The sequence below is a fragment of the Cydia splendana genome, chromosome 6, assembly GCF_910591565.1.
Source record: "Cydia splendana chromosome 6, ilCydSple1.2, whole genome shotgun sequence".
NCBI lineage: Eukaryota > Metazoa > Arthropoda > Insecta > Lepidoptera > Tortricidae > Cydia > Cydia splendana.
Window position 1 is genome coordinate 17,785,516 of NC_085965.1, and position 20,950 is coordinate 17,806,465.

Sequence of the window (20,950 nt, forward strand, 5' to 3'; positions counted from 1 at the left end):
GAAGTGGTTCAGTTACATGGTAGACTGGTACCCGTGGCCACAGTCCAGCTCCATCATCAGACCCTGAGTACTAACTTGTGTCAAAGATCTTGTTGCGAAGAATCGAACGAAGCCAAACACGAAGTAGTTTAGTTGCATGGTTGATTGGTACCGGTCACCACCTTCCGGATCCATCATCAGACCCTCAGTACTACCTTGTGTCAAAGATCTTGTTGCGACAAATCAAACGAGCCCAAACACGAAGTGGTTCAGTTACACGGTAGACTGGTACCCGTGGCCACCTTCCAGCTCCATCATCAGATCCTGAGTACTATCTTGTGTCCAAGGTCTTGTTGAGACGAATCAAACGAGCCTAAACACGAAGTGGTTTAGTTGCATGGTTGATTGGTACCGGTGACCACCTTCCGGCTCCAACATCAGACCCTGAGTACTATCTTGTGTCAAAGATCTTATAGAAACGAATAAAACGAGCCTAAACACGAAGTGGTTTAGTGGCATGGTTGATTGGTACCGGTGACCACCTGCCGGCTCCATCATCAGACCCTGAGTACTATCTTGTGTCAAAGATCTTGTTGAGACGAATCAAACGAGCCTAAACACGAAGTGGTTTAGTTGCATGGTTGATTGGTACCGGTGACCACCTTCCGGCTCCATCATCAGACCCTGAGTATTATCTTGTGCCAAAGATCTTGTTGAGACGAATCAAACGAGCCCAAACACGAAGTGGTTTAGTTGCATGGTTGATTGGTACCGGTGACCACCTTCCGGCTCCATCATCAGACCCTGAGTACTATCTTAAGTCAAAGATCTTGTTGAGACGAATAAAACGAGCCTAAACACGAAGTGGTTTAGTTGCATTGTTGATTGGTACTGGTGACCACCTTCCGGCTCCATCATCAGACCCTGAGTACTATCTTAAGTCAAAGATCTTGTTGAGCCGAATCAAACGAGCCCAAACACGAAGTGGTTTAGTTGCATGGTTGATTGGTACCGGTGACCACCTTCCGGCTCCATCATCAGACCCTGAGTACTATCTTGTGTCAAAGATCTTGTTGAGATGAATAAAACGAGCCTAAACACGAAGTGGTTTAGTTGCATGGTTGATTGGTACCGGTGACCACCTTCCGGCTCCATCATCAGACCCTGAGTACTATCTTGAGTCAAATAAATACATATAGAATGTCAGGTCGTTTCAAATATTTTTAATCCTGTCCGGTAGTTTATACACCGGTCAAATCTTACAAAAAAATCTCCTAAAAAAACAATGCGTGATGTAGTTCTGTATTTTTTGTATGTTGTTCGGAGTCTCGGAGGAATCTGAAACTATGTTTTGCAAGCAAAAAAAAGTTGTGCTCTCTGCGTAATTTGTGAAAAACTGCAAAAATTTCGGACTTTTTTCAGATTTTACAGTTTTATTATAAAACTATGGGTTTTTGGTCAAAACTTGCTATATAATGTTGAAAGTATATTAAATTTGTAACAATTTAAGGCCATAAACAGCGTCATATGTCAAATAGTTCTTGAGATATGGGGCTTTAAAAAAGGGTATTTTTTTCCTTGGAATGAAATTTTTCGTTTTTCCTATATTTTAAGACAAATATCGGCACAACCGCTAATGCTATGAGATATATTACAATGAATAAAGTTGTAGAAAATTTAATTACCCTTCATTTAAGTGCTAGAAAAAGTCAGTAAGCCTTACAGTTCTCTAGTTATCGTAAAAAAATGAAATTGCTATAATAGGGAAGGCAAATAAATGTATTGTTTAAGGCATTGTCAAAATCCCTTCAAGAGGCAGTACCATCGTCGAGAACGCAATTTACGATTATCTTTTACCGGTTTTCCCCGATAGCAGCAGAGCAATGTCAGAGATCAACCATTTTTAAAATGCACTCACCTCTTAAGCACTCCATTAATTCAGTAATTAAATCAAGATACGTACCATCTGTAGTTTGGCTTGTTTCTCGGCCCCACTTTTTGGTTGTAGCCATAGATCCCACGATGTCGATTCTGATTTAACAATTTGTTATGGTTTTGAACTTGTTTTGATACGACCTTGACGATAGTTCACGGTAATTGGCGTGGTGTTGGTGAAACACACTGAAATTACTGGAAGTCATGTCATTAGTATCTAGCTCGCGCTCGCTTATTGGTGCTCTTGAGTGTACTCTGAGTCGTAGTAATACAAGATCACGATAAAATCCTAACCATAACGTATTGATACTAGTGTCCGACCGAAGGTTCGGTTTCGGTTTCGGCCAGTTTCGGCCAAAAAATCATGTTTCGGCTGTAGTTTCGGTTTCGGCCAAAAAACGGCCGAACCTTTCGGCCGAGCCGAAACTTACGAATTGGTACTTCGTACTATGAAACTAAACTATGTGACAAAGACCAAAAGTTGGGGAATAAGTAGGACAACAATATTAATATGTACCTACATAAAATACTGATTCATGTATAGGTACAGAAATTAATTGGTTTATTTTAAAACACAATTCCACTAATGAGGGCGCCACTAGACGGTCCACGCAGTCTTAAGAGGCTGTTAATACCTATAACGCGCACACTGTCTAATTGTATCGGAGTTAATGAGATAGCACTGTCGCATGTTACTGGGCCTGGGCAAAGGAATAATAAGAAAACTCATTATCTTCCTCGCGTAATCCCGGAATTTTTGCCACGGCTCATGGGAGCCTGGGGTCAAATTGACAACTAATCCCAAGAATTGGCGAAGGCACTAGTTTTTACGAAAGCGACTGCCATCAGACTGACCTTCGAACCCAGAGAGTAAACTAGGCCTTATCGGGACTAGTCCGGCTTCCTCACGATGTTTTTCTTCACCGAAAAGAAAATAGTAAATATCAAATGATATTTCGTATATAAGTTCCGAAAAACTCATTGGTACGAGCCGGGGTTTGTACCTGCGACCTTCGGATTAGAAGTCGAAATATCTCGCTTTTTAATACAATGGACATTGGTTGGAGTCTGTGGTCAACTACTTATCCTGAAGCCTGAAGCACGGCTTTGACTTCGCATGAAAGTTCGCCTCACTGGGGCACTTCGGACGTTTAGGCCCAGGTGAAGATCGGTAGTCAACAAATAATTCGCGCTCGTTGCGCTCGCGTTTTTGGTTGACCCTGTATCTACATGTTGGCTTGATTGGTGAATGAATAGAGTTAGACCATGAAAATTCTGCAATTATTTTGATAGCATACGCAGTGCAACTAGTGCAAATGTTATTTATACGTCATAATTTCATAGAAGTTTTGACGTTTAAAATAACACTTGCACTGCGTGTGTTATCAAAATCGTTGCAGAATTATCTTGGTCTAACTCTAATAATTTTCTTAAAAAACTGCTTAAGTAACATCAATTTCAAGGACATTGGGTGTTGACAGCCCCATAATATGGGTGTAAAAGCGGTTTTATGACATTTTTTCAACGATTTTAACAAGTCTACAAAAGGTTCGGTTTCGGTTTCGGTTTCGGCCGAAACTAGAGCCAAAGCCGAACATTCGGTTTCGGTTTCGGCAAAAAAACATGTTTCGGTCGGACACTAATTGATACATCAAAATCAGCTACCATTACCCGCAGTAGGTATACGTTTGTGTTATAATCCACGGGTTTTAACTAGCAATATCCTATTACTACTAGTCTTTACTAGATAGGTGTATAAATTGACAAACCAAATCTTTATAGAAGAAAAACTGAACGAAACACGTAGGTAAGTATAGATAAGTGTGAGTTAACATGATGTACCAAGCCGGGCGGATTGCATACATTTGTTTCTTATCGGAGAGCTTACTTATACCGGTTTCTATAGCCCTTGACTCGCGTAAAAGCGATATTAATAATAAACTACAGCATCATGTTGAGTAACTGGCGTGAATTACATTGGTGTGATTGGCGTTGGGCGAGCTTTTATAAGATAATTATAGAGAATATTTATTAAGTTAAGATTAAAAACCCGTTTATAACCCCTAAATCGGATAAATTTCCGAATATTTTCAGTTAAATGCCTATATCTACAATCCGAAAAAAGATTCACTTGTATGACTTGTATCGTGGTTTCATAAAACCACACAATAACTTTTTTTCTATTGAGAAATGGAATTGATTGAGAAAGTGATCTTGTATTACCACGACTCAGAGTACACTCAAGAGCACCAATAAGCGAGCGCGAGCTAGATACTAATGACATGACTTCCAGTAATTTCAGTGTGTTTCACCAACACCACGCCAATTACCGTGAACTATCATCAAGGTCGTATTAAAACAAGTTCAAAACCATAACAAATTGTTAAATCAGAATCGGCATCGTGGGATCTATGGCTACAACCAAAAAGTGGGGCCGAGAAACAAGCCAAACTACAGATTGTATCTTGATTTCATTACTGAATGAGTGAAGTGCTTAACAGGGGGGTGCATTTTAAAAATGGTTGATCTCTGACATTGTTCTGCTGCTATCGGGAAAAACCGGTAAAAGCTAATCGTAGATTGCGTTCTCGTCGATGGTACTGCCTTTTGTAGGGATTTTGACAATGCATTAAACAATACATTAGTTGCCTACCCCATTATAGCAATTTCATTTTTTTTACGATAACTAGAGAACTGTAAGACTTACTGAGCCTTTCTTGCACTTAAATGAAAGGTAATTAAATTTGCTACAACTTTGTTTATTGCAATATACCTCATAGTATAAGCGTTTGTGCCGATATTTGTATTAAAATATAGGAAAAACGAAAAATTTCATTCATGGAAAAAAATACCCTTTTTTTAAAGCCCCATATCTCAAGAACTATTTAACATACGGCGCTGATTATGGGCTTAAATTGTTCCAAATTTAATATACTTTCAACATTACATAGCAAGTTTTGACCAAAAACCCAAAGTTTTATGATAAAACTGGAAAATCTGAAAAAAGTCCGAAATTTTTGCAGTTTTTCCCAAATTACGCAGAGAGCACAACTTTTTTTTGCTTGCAAAACATAGTCTCATATTCCTCCAAGGACTCCAAACAATACACAAAAAATACAGAACTACATCACGCATTGTTTTTTTATTGTAAGATTTGACTGATCTATTATTAAACTGTACCATTATAAATTATAATACTATAAAAACGGTGCTAGGATCGTTTTACACGGCGCCCGCCGCACACAATGATAAAAAACCTCGTCGTCGCCGTTGAAAATGTGCGGAGCCGACCGACACACGTCCTGCCTCTACAAGCTCTGCCGCGGCACTGAGCTGGCGCAGCGCGCGTCATCGGTAATATAGAGTAGTTTTCAAAAAATTGCCAAAAAATTATAGTAGAATTTCATAAACACTAATGTATACCAACAGTATAAGCAAACGTTGCAGATTGCTTGAGTATGAAAATGACTTCGATATTAAGTAGATTTTCGTAGGAATTGACACTTGTTTCGGAGAGAAAATCGAGTTCGTTTTACTTAGATTTTCTCTTTCTCAAAGGTATGTAGGAAAAATATAGTTTGATATGCCTAAAGTACAGGGTATTAGTAATACAAAATAGCCAGGTTTAGCAGAGTAAAATTCTCAACATTTCCAAATAAGAGCTCGCCATTCAGTGCTTCACGGGGTTTTTCGGAAACGACCATCAGAAAAAAAATCATTACTAATTTAATAACTCCTTTTTCTAATATTTACAACGATATTTATAAAGATAAGAAGATGCTTTTACTGGAACAAGTACTCATTGTTTCTAATAATGAGCGCAAAGTCCTGAATTTCGTCGACTAGTATCATCAATTTTGCATTATTTCGACTTTTCTTGTAAGAGCGCTCTTAATAATTAATAGTTTAGCTTTAGTGACAGATCATTTCAAACACAAATTAAGCAAAAACAATAGTATTTTTTAAAATTCGGCGAGTAGACGGACTTCCCGTGCTGTTTAAGGGAAGTCCGTCTAGTTATGATATCAGCCAATCTATGGGTGCGTATATGTTCGTAGTCAAATTGCTAAAAAGAACAAATCAAGACAATGAAAAGTGTACTTTAAACTTATTAATATAGGGTTTAGATTCGAAATAAACACCATTTTTCTAATACAAAGGCAAGTCGCCATATACTACAAAAATGGGGTGGTAAACCTTTTTTGGCAAATAATTACACTAATTAATTAATAATTAATTATTTTTTCGATTTCAGAAATAAAACATCAATAGTAATTTTAAAACCAATTTTAATTGTTTCTTTTAATTTACTGAGATCAAAATTTAATAAAGTAACATCATGCGCAAAGTCAGGAGGATTTTTTGATACCTTATCAAATCGTTATAATATTAAAGTCGCAAAAACAGTTGGTAATCTCTGATTTAACGAAAGTCCGCGATATGACGGACTTGCCTTGTACATAATAGACGGACTTTCCAACTTAGTCAAATTTTAATGTGATAAATGGTGGAACATATAATTACAAAACTAAGCCAATTTCTGATATTTTAAACATAGAATAAAGACAGCTGGTTCTTATGCTACCTACGTAGTTACTTTCTGATGCACAATCTTTTAAAAAACTATTTTTAACAATTTTTTTTCGAACGGCTGTCGCACTATGACTTCGAGTTCAAAACACAAAATTACTTGTTTAGGCGGATTGCTCTGAAGTTGGTTGTCACAGCGCCATCTGTTTTACAGAGACGGAACTAGTGCGATCAACTGGTTAATCGTCTGGACTCCAAAGCGGCATACGCCTTCAAATTCAAAAGTTATAACGTGTTGACGGACTTGCCTTGTAGACGGACTTGCCTACAGTGACCTTACGTCGTTTTTGTTGACCGCATCTGATCACAATATTTCATGAACCTAGTTATGAAGTGAACATTTTTACTTTCTCAAGTCTACTATATTTATATTGATTTATATTTATTAGCTTATTGTACCTTCGATAAGCGCATAATTTTATTGTGGTTGGCATTATGAATGGAGGAAGGGGTAGAGGTGGAATATAAATATAATGGGTGGATATAGTAAACAAGGCCTGTAAGAGATGTCCCTATGTCATGTCATGTTTATGTGTATTAGGCTAGTGGAAAATCGTGCAGAATGGATGGAGAGCTTTTTAGTGCCTACATAAACATGAAACAACGACCTCATGTAGTCGCAACTTTCCATAATGAGGAAACGAGGAAGAGGAACGAAGAGGAGGAAGAAGAATTTACCTGAATAAAAAAAATGAGTTATAGTTATAGCATGCTTAATAGGAATGGTTTTCCAATACGTGCGAGCGTGCAAATAAAACACCATGTTGGGACAAACGCTGTACACGAATGACAGGTACAAAAAAGGAAAATTAAAACACTTAGCATAAAAATACATTTCTATTCTTTATTTATTACACATTTTACGAAAAAACTCGATTATTATATAAAGTTTTAGATTTTGATATATGGACTGAACTTAATGATTAATTAAACTTTGACCACAGCTTTGCCGATATTTTCTCCAGCTAGCATACCTACGAATGCGTCGAACAATTTGTCGAAACCTTCAGTGATATGCTCTCTTGGCCTCAGTTTGCCACTCTTTATCCATTGAATGATGTCAGCGAACGCCTCAGGCCAGCGATCCAACCATCTAGATACTATGAACCCTTCTACCTTCAGTTGCTTGAATACCAGTGAAGGTTGCACGATCGTCGCTTTCGGCAAATTTGATTCATTGTATGAGCTGATACTGCCACACACAGACACCCTTCCATGTAAATTCATCTGGGACATAATCTGGCTGCTTATTTCTCCACCCACGTTGTCAAAATAGCAATCGACTCCCTTCGGTGCCGCGTCCTTCAACGCTTGAACCACATTTGCCGTCTTATAGTTGATAGCTTTATCGAAACCTAGCTCCGTCTCCAACCATTTAACTTTTTCATCGGATCCGGCGAAACCTACGACTCTGCAGCCCTTTATCTTAGCAATTTGTCCGACCAGTGAGCCGACAGCGCCGGCAGCTCCGGTCACAACTACAGTCTCACCAGCTTTGGGCTTGCAAATTTCCAGAAAGCCAAAATACGCCGTTGCTCCTGGCATACCTACGGCTCCAACTCCTAGGGACGGAGATAAGTCACCCAAGTTTGGTAATTTGTATACTCCAAGCTCAACTTTTAATTTATCTTTAGGATTGACGATGCTAAAATCGCACCATCCCTTTTGAGAGACTATTCTGCAACCGACGGGGAAGTCGGGCGATTTGGATTCCAAGACTACGCCTACTTGGGCGCTGAATTGGTCATAAGGGGTCAAGATTTGGGAGTTGTAGGCTCGTAGGTACGGATCCACACTGATCCACTCTGCCTTGACGAGAATATCCCCGTCCTTAAGCGGTGGTAGCTCGTACTCTATCAATTCGTAGTCATCTTTTTTAGGTACACCCTGGAAATGTCTCTTGACTACGTATTTTCTCGCCTTTACCATGGTGAAACTGAAATGAAAAATAATCGTTAGTTGATACTTCTATTTTTACGTTTATTACCCATAGGGCCCTAATGATAGTAATAATGTTTATTTTGTAGCGTACCTATATATACACCTACTAGTATGTATATTATCACTGTTGTACCTAAGACGGCAGCGAAATGAAAGATACGTGCCGATGTATCCTTTTCGGGCGTGTTTATGTTATGAAATGCTCAAGTTTGTTTTTAAACGATTTCTTATTTATAAACACTTAGGTCAAATAAAAGTCAACAAGACGATATTTATTATCACTAAATAGATAAATCGTTACCTATAGTTAATTTTTTTTGCGCTAACTGTTTTATCGAACCAGCGAGCGAAGCGAACGAAATTCTTACATTCGACTAGGGACACGCGGCTGGCTAGGGGCACGTTCCGGCATTTCGATGTTTTTAAGCTGAACTATCAGAGGATAGTTTGATACTCAAGAACTTAAGAAAATTTGTTCTAATTTAAATGAAACTGGGTAAACGTGTAGTTGAGGGCATTATATTTTAGTCATAAAATTATGAGCAGGCTCGATCAAGGGGTTATTGAGCTAGAAGAGCTTAAAAGGCTAAAAAGCTATTTGTGAGGGGTCTTGCTATTCTGGTCATCTTTTTGCAAGAAAGTATGGTCGAGTTTGGTATCAAATGAAAGTGCTCGGCTTGCACTTTTATATTATCGTTTTTAAATTTACCATTTTGAAATAATTAGCAAGATAAAAATAAACATAATATAGGTATTTGACATTTGACAGGAAATATTTCGGCATACCACAGATACAGTATCAGTTAACCCTTAAATGCATGAGTTTTTCTTTTTGCCCGAAATTTATATAATGTATCACATAATTGTTTGTAGATTCTAGGAAAAATAGTAAAAAAAATATAACTTCGATTTTCACTGCGAAATCAGTGTTAGAAGTTGAATTGGCTAAATCATATTTATGTAAATAAGTATGTAATTTTCAGTAATATATAAATGATTTTTTTTACTACCATTAGAAAGGTACACTATTTGTGATATACCTATGATAAAGTTTTTAAATATAAAATAATTACATACCCCGAAAAAACCGTTCAAAATCACATACTAAAAAATATCAACTTGTGGATTTTTCCAAGTTTGCCGACTTTTCGTCTTAAAACGAATGTAATTTTTATAAATTAAAAATATTGCGTAAATTTAACCCTTAAATCAGTACCCTATTACTTGACGTTTGGCATAAAGGTGCGTTCAAGAACGTAAGCCTTTTTATTTTAAAACTGTGAGCTGTCTAATGGTTTGTAGACATTTGGCAACACTATGCATTTAAGGGTTAAGGGCTCCACAGACCTTGTAATATATTGCCGCCTATAGTGGAACATAAAATAGTAGAAATTAAATCAAATCGAACCCATACTATAGTCGGTCAAACAAGTTTGTCAGTAGAAAAAGGCGCGATATTAAAATTTTCTATGGAACGATAACCCGCTTCGCGCCTACATTATTTAGCCACTTTTTTCTACTGACGGAAATGGCTTGACAGACTATAAATTGTTGCCATGTGTAAGCATTTTACGTCAAAAATGTGACAGCTACGTAGAAAGTGGCGCCCTCATTTATTAACCGACTTCCAAATCTCAAAAGAAGGAGATTCCAGATTGGTCCCGTTTTTGTCAAAACCCAGTTCTGATGATGGGATCCATGAGGAATCGAGGAAACTCCTCAAATCTTAAATGCATACATATAGTGATTTATGTGTTTCATCAACAAATCAAGCATATACATTCAAAAAAGTGACATTTGATGAAGTGGAACTGCTTATGGTGATCAGAACGCAACTCTTCAACGAAGCATAGTTCACGTTTGGCGATTTGTCCTCTTCGTTATGTTTGTTAAGCAAGTTAAGTTTTTAAGCTACATTTTTGTCAAGCTCGAGTTCTGATGATGGTATCCACGAGGAATCGAGGGAACTCCTCAAATCTTAAAGGCATGCGTATAGAGATTTTTGTATTTTCATCAGAAAATAAAGCATTTTCATTAAAAGCTGTCGCATTTGATGAAGTGGAACTGCTGATGATGATCACAGAACGCAACTCTTCAACGACGTTACTTCACGTTTGGCGATTTGTCCTCTTCGTTATGTTTGTTAAGCAAGTTAAGTTTTTAAGCCACATTTTTGTCAAGCTCGAGGTCTGATGATGGTATCCATGAGGAATCGAGGGAACCCCTCAAATCTTAAAGGCATGCGTATAGAGATTTGTGTATTTTTATCAGAAAATCAAGAATTTACATTAAAATCTGTCGCATTTGATGAAGTGGAACTGCTGATGATGATCAGAACAGAACTCTTCAATGACTACACGTTTGGCGATTTCGAATTTCGATTTTGATGGAGCTGGCCCGGATCCGGGCTCTTATCTGGACCTGAACCCGGACCTGGACCCGGACTCGTACCTTGACCCGGAAAACCACTGATACCTAAGTTAAATATACCACTATGATTACCTACCATAAAATGTAGGTATAAAGTATAATGATGCCAAACTATACTAGCCCCTCCCGCTCAAACCTCCGTACACCGCACCGCACGCGCCGTTAAGTGGGTTAGGTTAGGTTTGAACTGCGATCCTCACAGAACCGAAAAAAAGTAGGTTAGGTTAGGTTAGAACTGCGAGCCTTACAGAAACGAAATGCTACTAGAAAAGTGGTTTTGGTTAGGTTCGAACTGCAATCCTCACAGAACCGAACTGCTATCAGAGAAGTGGGTTCGTGAGGCTAAAACTGCGTCCCTTACAGAAACGAAATGCTACCTACTAGAAAAGTGGGTGGTTTTACCTCCTTTTCGACATAGTGCACCATCTATGTAGGTACAATAAACTTTCACCGGCCCCCATAGAAGTCGGTTTTATTTTCTTGATAATTATTTTCTACTATTTTATGTGGAACTATACGAGTAAGTAGGTGCAACAAAGTCAATCGCTCTATATAATTTTTGGCAAACCGCGAGTTCTCAGTTCGGGGCGAACTACTAGTGTTATGATGATAAGCGGAATACTTAGATCGGGAAATTTGCATGACCACGAAAATAAGAACTTAAGAGAAACTTCATTTTGTCAAGAATTTTCAAATAAGATACCTACTGTAAAAGTACCTACTAGGTGTTGGGTATTCCGTAGACTACTCAATGAAATACCATATAAGTTTCCAAATATATTGTGCATCCGCACAGGCAAACGATTACAAGAGAATGACCTATTTGTACATGTGACATCTGTCTTAGAAGACTTATTCTATCTAGCCAGAGTTTATGTTGGTACATATACGAACTCTATGTAGGTATATTAGGCACACGCCAACATCATTGTTTTAATTACGTTAGTTCCAACACTGGCCCTTGAACCAATATAAACTCATGTAAATCACATTACACACATTAAACATATTAATTAATCTAAGCATAGACACATCCGCTGTCTAAAAATAGCAAAATATTACAACGGCAAAAAACATAGCAAAAGTATAAATTTATCAAAGTATCCGTCACATATATAAACACTGAATAGTCTAAACTCTAAACATACCTATATGAAACGAATCTAAAACAAACCATACTTCTGCAAGCATACCTACTGCTTAGAACCATCATGTCATTTATTGAGCGATACAAATAAATGACATACAAACTTATCGTGTTTTTCCTTTGCCAACGGTTTCGTTAAAACGTCGGCCACCATTTCATCAGTAGACAAGTGTTTTAAAACAACTGTACCTTCCTCAACGATTTCCCTCATGAAATGATGTCTTACGTCAATGTGTTTCGTTCTGGCGTGGTACATAGAATTAGTGCACAACTTCAGTGCAGACTGATTATCATTAAACAACTTAATCCTATACTGTACCCCGTAAATTTCGAACAGATTATTACCGAAATTACCTAACTATATAGTCCAAAAGCTCCCAACTATGGTCAAAAATTATCTCTAATATTTTTGTTCAGAGCCTTCAGAGGTGACTATTACCTATTGGAATAAAATATTTACATTGTCTCATGGACAAATTTAGAGGAACGCAAAAAAAAAGCTTACTATATTTGAAATTACTTTAGGAGCTGTAATCCGGTATGTAATTAAACCTTGTTTTGCATTCCTCTTTTGTCCATTAGTATATATCAAAAAGAATAGATAGTATAGAGGGGTCCTGTCATTGTAAATTTTGTAGTCACTGTAAATTTACTGCCATCTATCGACACACGACTAAAACTGAAAATGAAAACGTACGTACGTAAGTTATCAAAAAATTTATATATATGGATAAATGATATTATTATTTTTATATCATTATGATCCCTGTTCATTCACTGATATCTATGTGTTAAAATTGTTAAATATGACACGGTGTCGTCACGCCATCTAGCCGAGGATAGGCTAAAGGTGTGTGCGCCATCTATCCGAGAATGACTTTTACTTAAATTCCGAGGCACGTTTTTTCCTTAGACTTTATTCGTCTTATACGAAGTTACATATGTCTTTGGTACTTATATATTAATTAATAACCACTTAATAACCCAGAAAAACAAAACGATTGAACATGAGGACCATAGTTGGACTACTGGACTAAAGCCGGGTGGTTTTACGGTAAGTACCCATATAACCATTCCAGTCGCAGAATCACAAAGTGGTAACTAAATGTCAGATGTGTCGTAACAGAGTCCACACAATGTGTCTAGAAATGTTTCGAAACAAAGTGTCGTCGCCGTGTCTACACTTTTCCGTAACAAGGTGTCGACACATTTGTGTGCACTTTGCGTGCGGTTTGCGACTAAATCTGACAGCAAATTTGTGACAGCAAATGTCAATATAAAATACCTCTTGAAAACCAAGGTTTGTCAAACTACTATTAGTGTCTCGTGTGCTCGTAATTCTAGTAAGTCATCATAGGCAATGCAAATGATAATAATCGACCGAAACCATATAAACACCCAACACCCGTCAACCTTTTACAGAAAAGTTTTTAAAGAAATTCAATAAGCTACTTAGGTCAGGCAACGAATGCTCCAAAAGTTGTAGAGGGAAATGCTCGGAACACAATTTTTGACTCCGTAACTCGGTTTGACAAGTTAGGAGGTGAACATATCAAAAGTCCCCGGCCGTAGCCCTTGAGCGGGGGGGAGAGAGGGGGCTTTGAAGGTCCCATTTTCCGGTTTTTCGATTATATCTCGGAAACTATGCATCTCAGCGACATGGCCACTTATACAAAATGAAAGTTAATTTAATTTGTTACAAGTTTATTCCGTCAATTTTTTCGATATGTTGAATAGTTTTTGAGATATCCGCTCTTGAAAGTTTATTTAGGGCTCTCAATTTTATCTTGATATATCTATATCAGTGAAGGTGCTAGGCCGTGTTTGGTATCGTTTTCGTATAAATCTGGGGTGCTGAATCCATTTAAGATATCACATTGACACCATTCCACAAAATAAAAATAAATCTTTTTAGGGTTCCGTACCTCAAAAGGAAAAACCGGTGCGTCTGTATGTATGTCCGTCTGAATACACAAAATAGTTCTTTACCTATAGATGACAGGAAAACCTATTAGAAATGTGCAGTCAAGCGCGAGTCGGACTTAATGTACGGAACCCTTAATACGCGAGTCCGACTCGCACTTGGCCGGTTTTTTTGAAACTCTTCTTGACGCTTAACCGCTGAACCGATTTCGTTGAAATTTGGTATAGAAATAGTTTGCGTCCCGGAACAGGACATAGTATAGATCTTATAACCAAAATCATCTTTTGAAGGTGTGAAAAGTGGCGTGGAAATTTGTACGGGAAATCAATAACCGCTGAACCGATTTATATGAAATTTGGGATGGTCTACATCTTTGATTTAGTTAAAAATGATGAAAAAACATGACTTCAAACCTAAACTTAAACAGTATTAACTTCAAGAAGTCAATTCTGAATTCCCCCCTACACCTCATTTCACACCTTTAAAGGATTATTTTTGAGATAACTTATTATATCCTGTCTCGGGACTCAAAATATATGTGTACCAAATTTAAATTAAAACTGTTCAGCAGTTTAAGCGTGAAGAGGAGTTTAAAAGAAAGTATTTTAATAAGTTTCTATGTTTTTACTTCGGAATGGAGTCAATGTGATACCTTAACTAAATTTGGTACTGCGAATTTATACGAAAACGATACCAAACATGGCCTCGTAGCTTTACTGTTGTAGAAGTCAAAATAAAATTGAGAGCCCTAAATTCTTATTACTTGGCCAAACTTGTGTAGAAGGAAAAGGTAAAATAAAAGTCTTCGGCAGGAATATAAGACACAAATATATTTTTTTTTTGCGTTACTATTTCATTCATCAAATATAAACATACCTTGATTATACTATTCTAGTGAGATCCTCATAGATAAACAAAAACATTTACTTAAAAAATTACAAGGTCGAAATGTCACGGAACTTGTGAGAGTAATATGTGAAAAATAAAAACTTTTATGACAAAAAAAATCTGGACACAATTTAAGAATCACCCAATTGCGTCGAGGAATCATCTGTATTTTTGCTTGTTTCATTACCTCCTCGCTTCTTTTTTGTCCTTTGTATTCTGTAGCAATTTGTTAGATCTGAAAATAAAGATAACTTGCGTCGTCACGGATGTCGATTTATAGGTTTTAGGGAGTGCAGAATTCGAAAACGATGATCATTTTATAATCCAAGATGGCGGCTACGTATTTTGTCATAAAAGTGGAATCCAAAATAGTCATCATTTTCGAAATCTGCGCCCCCTAAAACCTATAAAACGACATCCATGACGACTTTTATGACATAGTGCATGGCCGCCATCTTGGAATCCAAAATAGTCATCATTTTCGAAATCTGCGCCCCCTAAAACCTACAAAACGATATCCATGACGACTTTTATGACATAGTGCATTGCCGCCATTTTTAAATTGAAAATGTTATCATTTTCGAAATCTGCGCCCCCCAAAACCTATAAAACGACACCCATGACGACTTTTATGACATAGTGCATGGCCGCCATTTTGGATTCCAAAATGGTCATCATTTTCGAAAGCGGGGCCCCCTAAAACATATAAAACGACATCCATGACGACTTTTATGACATAGTGCATGGCCGCCATCTTGGAATCCAAAATGGTCATCATTTTCGAAATCTGCGCCCCCTAAAACCTATAAAACGACACCTACGACGACTTTTATGTCATAATGCATGGCCGCCATTTTGGAATCCAAAATGGTCATCATTTTCTAAATCTGCGCCCCCCAAAACCTATAAAACGACACCCATGAAGACTTTTATGACATAGTGCATGGCCGCCATTTTGGATTTCAAAATGGTCATCATTTTCTAAATCGGGGCCCCCTAAAACCTATAAAACGACATCCATTACGACTTTTATGACATAGTGCATGGCCGCCATCTTGGATTCCAAAATGGTCATTATTTTCGAAATCGGCACTCCCTAAAACCTATATATCGACACCCATCTCGACTTTTATGACAAAGTGTTTTGCTACCATCTGCATGCAAGACATTTCTATTATTTTTACGTACAAAAATGGCCCCCTGTCAACTTTCAATCGAGATTTAATCGATCATTTATTCGATTAATATTCAGATTAATTCAATTTCAATCTATGTTAGGTCGACTAAACTAATCGCGATTAAAATTTGAGAATTAACTTTTTTTATTCCATTAATTAGTCGAATAAACAGTTAATCGATTAATGCCCATCTCTGACCACGGCATTTTTACACTTTGAGAATATCTGAAAACAAATCAACACAAAGAGCCATTTTGCAAATCCAGTAACATACCAGTAACTTTGTTATTACTTTTGACAGCGCGTGTCATGTGTCAACACAGAGTCGACACAAAGTCGAAACATTGCAACTACTTTGTGACTGCAATATTTCTCAGCCTTAAACCATATTTATACATCATAATTAACAAGTTTCGTAGTATGTAAAGCGTTATTTCTGTTATTTAAGTATAGTATACGCATCGAAGTACTAAAAATGCTTCAAATAATATAGTTATGAACACAGGCACTGAGAAGTAAACAATTTCATTTCCGGCTAAACTAAAACAATGTGGTGGCGCGTTGATTATATTACACTTAGTTTATCAAATCACTCGAGCAGTTTAATTCCCCATAATAATTTAAGTCCTATTGTAATATAAATGCAAACAATATATAATTACGTCTTGTAATCCGTTTTAGAGATGGCGTATTAATGTCACTTATTTTTATTTAAGTATTTTTCCATCTGACAGTTTCCATTTGACAGGAACAAAATGAACGAATGAACGAATGATTTTGGCATAAAGTAGTCGCAAACCCGAAACAATGTGTGCACACGGCGACCACACTTTATGTCACTTTGTGTCATGTGTCGACCCTTCCCCATTTCTGGTAACTGTGTCGACACGGCGACGACTCTGCGACTGGAATTGTGACCGAAACAGACGGTGTCGACACAAGATGTGTCAACACCGCGTCGTAACGGCGACTGGAAATGGTTGTATGGGTACTTAGGTATTTATTTACCTACCTTTAAAAGTACCTATAATAGGTAAATGGCACTTTTGCCCGGCTAGTAGAGGATTCCCCGGTTGCGTTTTAAACGGATAAACAATAATATGTACAAGTATAGATGGAGGTACGTTATCGTGCAGACACATTTATCACAAACGTGTTGGGTGACAATGACTGTCATTAATAAATGTCGTTACTTCATCCTATAATTACACAAACAATTTTGTTATTGCCAGCTAATGCTGCTGGGAGTATAAAAAAATAGTCGTGCCTATGTTAAATCATTAAACCGGCTTTTTGACCTTGGTTCACTATTTATTTGTGGTTACAACACTAGCATAAATAGCATAAAATGTATATGAAAAATCTGATTAAAAAAACGGAGTACCTTAGCTATAATAAAAACTAGCGACCCGCCCCGGCTTCGCACGGGTTAACAAATTATACACCTAAACCTTCCTCAAGAATCACGCTATTGATAGGTGAAATCCACATGAAAATCCGTTCAGTAGTTTTTGAGTTTATTGCGAACAAACACACAAACATACAAACAGACAGCGCGGCGGGGGGACTTTGTTTTATAAGTGTTGTTTTGTTTTGTAAGGTGTAGTGATGAATTTTGGAACTGGACAAGAGCTTATAAAAAATGGAGCTATTTTTATAAAAAAACTGTTTTAACCTCTTGTATGTGGGTATAATTAACTTTTTTTCGAAAATCCATCAATTTTTGGGTTATTTCTCTCAGGTTTTTCGAAAAAAAGTAAATGGTACCATTTTTTCTGAAAGCCCCCGTGTGTATGATAAGATTGATAAGGATAACCGAATTTTAGGTCATAATTATATTTGTATTTTTTGAGAACGATTTTGTCTGCTCCATACAACACAACCGAAGTTTGAACCCACGATTTAAGTAATATTACCACCGCACACATGTATGAAAGGTTAAGGTCAAGTATTTGTTACAAACGGTTTGCCCAAGTATTTATTGTCATTCATTTATTATTCTTTATTCAATTAGGGTCTTAGGTTAGGATTTTACAATGTGAGTATAAAAGTAAAATATGAAAACACTTACAAAACATTACAAAAAATATACAAACACATTATAAAAAACCTAACCTAGGGTGCCGCCGGCAGCGGGGCAGGGTCCAAGCTGCCGGTGGTCAGGGCCGCAGAGTGAGGAACCGACGTACCATACGCGCCGTGTCCAAAATTACCGCCTTCTACATCTAACCCTTGATCCAACCACCCAGTGAGAGTCTCTCTAGGTGTCGGTCGAGACTCTTCGCTATGAGACCGTTCGCTGACACGACTATAGGAACAATGATCGTCGAGTCAACATCCCACATGGCGGTTATCTCGTGAGCTAAGTCTAGGTACTTGCTGGACTTGTCCTTCACGAGATTCTCATCATGGGGGATGGTGACGTCGACGAACACGGTCCGGCGCTGCGATCGATCTATCAGCACGATGTCAGGCTTATTGGCTACAATAATAGTCCTGTCAGTGATGATAGATCGATCCCAATAGAGCGTGGCACGACCATTTTCGAGACCTGGCGCAGGTACTTGTAGTACGGCACTTCGCGGTCCACAAGGCCGTATAGGACGGCAAGCTGCTGGTGAATAATTCTGGCTACGAGATTATGTCTGTGCAAGTACACGCCGTTAGCAAGATGAGAGCAACCGGAGATAATATGCCTGAGTAGGGCTTGCAATATCGGATGGTTTCCAATTCCGGAACTGATTTTCGATATTGGATTCCAATCCCGGAATTCCGGAACTGGTTCCGGAATTAGAGATTTTCATATTTTTATTCTATTTTTTTTTTGTAAAAAACAACAAAAAATTTGAAATTCTTAAACTTTACGTTTATTCAAGTTACTAATAACTTTGTTTAAGAGAAATTTAATTGGAAGTACGTACGTTTTTTTTACCACCCATTTTACCACCTTATTAAAATGGTTATTTTTATTCACTTCTATGATACGGGGTATATATTTGGGGAAACTATAGTTGCTAGCAAACCATTCGATGCATAATTTTATAAAATAGTTAAATATAATAGCTTCCTACTCTTCCTAACCTAGTAGGTAGTGGTGTTGTTTAAGAAGTTGAAGCGTTTGGCTTTTTCCTTCCTAGTTCCTAATTATGAATGAATGAATGAATGAAAATCTTTATTTCAGGCAACTAATGGCCCATACATAAATACCTTAAAACTAGCATACATATTATATAAAAATATAATTATGATTCAGAATGTCATAGAGTCGGACCAAAAAAAGTCTGCAGCGGATTTGATAGCCCACGCAGTGCAAGTGTCATTTATACGTCACATTTTCATAGAAGTTTGACGTTTAAAATAACACTTTCACTGCGTGGGCTAACAAATCCGTTGCAGACTATTCTTGGTCTGACTCTATATTATGTGCTTCTACAGGATTCGAAATCGTTAATAGAGCAAACCTTTTTCTCTCTGAAAACAAGATAAAAAGTCCAAATATCTTTAAAATCAATTCTACAAATTCGGTTATGTAGGACTATTCTGACTATTCTAAGCAAGTAAATCGCTCTGCTTTATTGTATTTTTATTTTTTTTATTATGAGCCCATATTGTCCCACTGCTTTAGCAAACGGAAAAGTAAAATATACCTATACTATAGTTCACTGAATGACTAAGAAGCACTTAATAACGACAAAAAACACCCGTACAGTGTAGTTTCTTAACAATTTTTAATAATAAACGTATTAATCCTACTAAAAGTACTTAAATCCAATTCCGGTATTTTCGATATTGAGTGGTATCAATTCCGGAATTGTAATATCGGAAAATTTGTCCGAGATTCCGGAATTTCGAAATTCCGGAATTCCGGAATGCAAGCCCTATGCCTGAGTGACTCTCCGGGACGGTGGCATGCCCGACATCATTTATTTATTATTATTAATACACAGTACAGAACATATAATTAAACAGGTCCCTGCAAATCTGTATTTACAGTTTGCCTGCAGGTAAGAGTCTCTACATACACATGTATTTTAAGTGAGTAAGTACTAATTTTAAATTATTATTAAATACACTAACATAAGTAACATGTTATTTGCTTACCTTTATTGAACGGTGTGCAGAAAAGCGGCCGGCCTCGGCGTCCGTTGAACGTTACGCTCTCGATTATACTGAATCATGTTCATGAATGAATGAATACAAAACCGAATGCGAGGAAGTTGTAATTCGAGTACCTCCATCTCTGTTGCGCTAGAGTGCGTTAAGCGATAGAAATGGAGATAACGATATTTTGATCTTTCAATGTCGCGGTATTGCGCGACCCTGACTGATAATAATGTCCCCGCCACCGGTCATCGTCGCCTGCGACCCGTGAGTTGTCGGTTTTTTGGGCACGCATCAAAGGGAATCGCCGGGTTGCGTTGAACAGGCGATTATGTGGATGTTTGAACGGTGATCTTGCCGATGATATTATCAACGATCATCGCCGATAGTCTAGAGTATAGGAGGCATTAGGCAGTGAGGCGAAACTGATCCTTTCGGGGATTCTCGGCTCCATTCCGCTCAGAGAAATTATTAGGGTTGGCAGAACTTGACGCCCTATTGCGTTGACAAACACAGATAAGATACCTAAATTTTAACAAATAATAATCCCTTGCTTTTAGATTGTCTTAACGCATTCACTGCCACAACGCATATATGCGTCACCGTGACTTTCCCGCTGTGCCTTTGACGCACAGACGCGTTTATAATATATAGTGACAACAAAGTGCGGCACCTGGTGAATATCCAGGAAAAGAGGGTGGCAGTGAATGCGTTAAAGGGCCTCTGCGCTGTTGGGTTCGGCCCCACGTACGCCTCCCAAAAGCCCGGGACCCTATGGTCCCGAGATGTGGAAAGGACAAACAAAAAAAAATGCTTTATTGCACACTACAAAAGAAA

General features: G+C 37.7%; 2 protein-coding genes and 1 long non-coding RNA gene across 3 annotated transcripts in view; 2 read left to right on the forward strand and 1 right to left on the reverse strand.

Annotated features, from left to right (window-relative positions):
* LOC134791805 (uncharacterized) overlaps window positions 1–20,950 on the forward strand; it is a 470,284-nt gene that overhangs the window by 109,019 nt on the left and 340,315 nt on the right. The gene's annotated exons all lie outside the window — the stretch shown is intronic.
* Window positions 1–20,950, forward strand: part of LOC134791747 (uncharacterized) — a 53,967-nt gene that overhangs the window by 20,448 nt on the left and 12,569 nt on the right. The window lies entirely within an intron of this gene.
* Window positions 7,409–20,187, reverse strand: LOC134791733 (prostaglandin reductase 1-like). Its single transcript, XM_063762864.1, has 2 exons — window positions 20,114–20,187; window positions 7,409–8,440 (listed from the first exon to the last, which is right to left on the reverse strand). Exon 2 carries the CDS (start codon window positions 8,431–8,433, stop codon window positions 7,432–7,434), a length of 1,002 nt encoding a protein of 333 aa, XP_063618934.1. The 5' UTR covers window positions 8,434–8,440; window positions 20,114–20,187; the 3' UTR covers window positions 7,409–7,431.

Bases quoted from the DNA above. Each gene is read 5' to 3' on its own strand.
- LOC134791733 (XM_063762864.1), bottom strand. From the start codon at position 8,433: ATGGTAAAGGCGAGAAAATACGTAGTCAAGAGACATTTCCAGGGTGTA.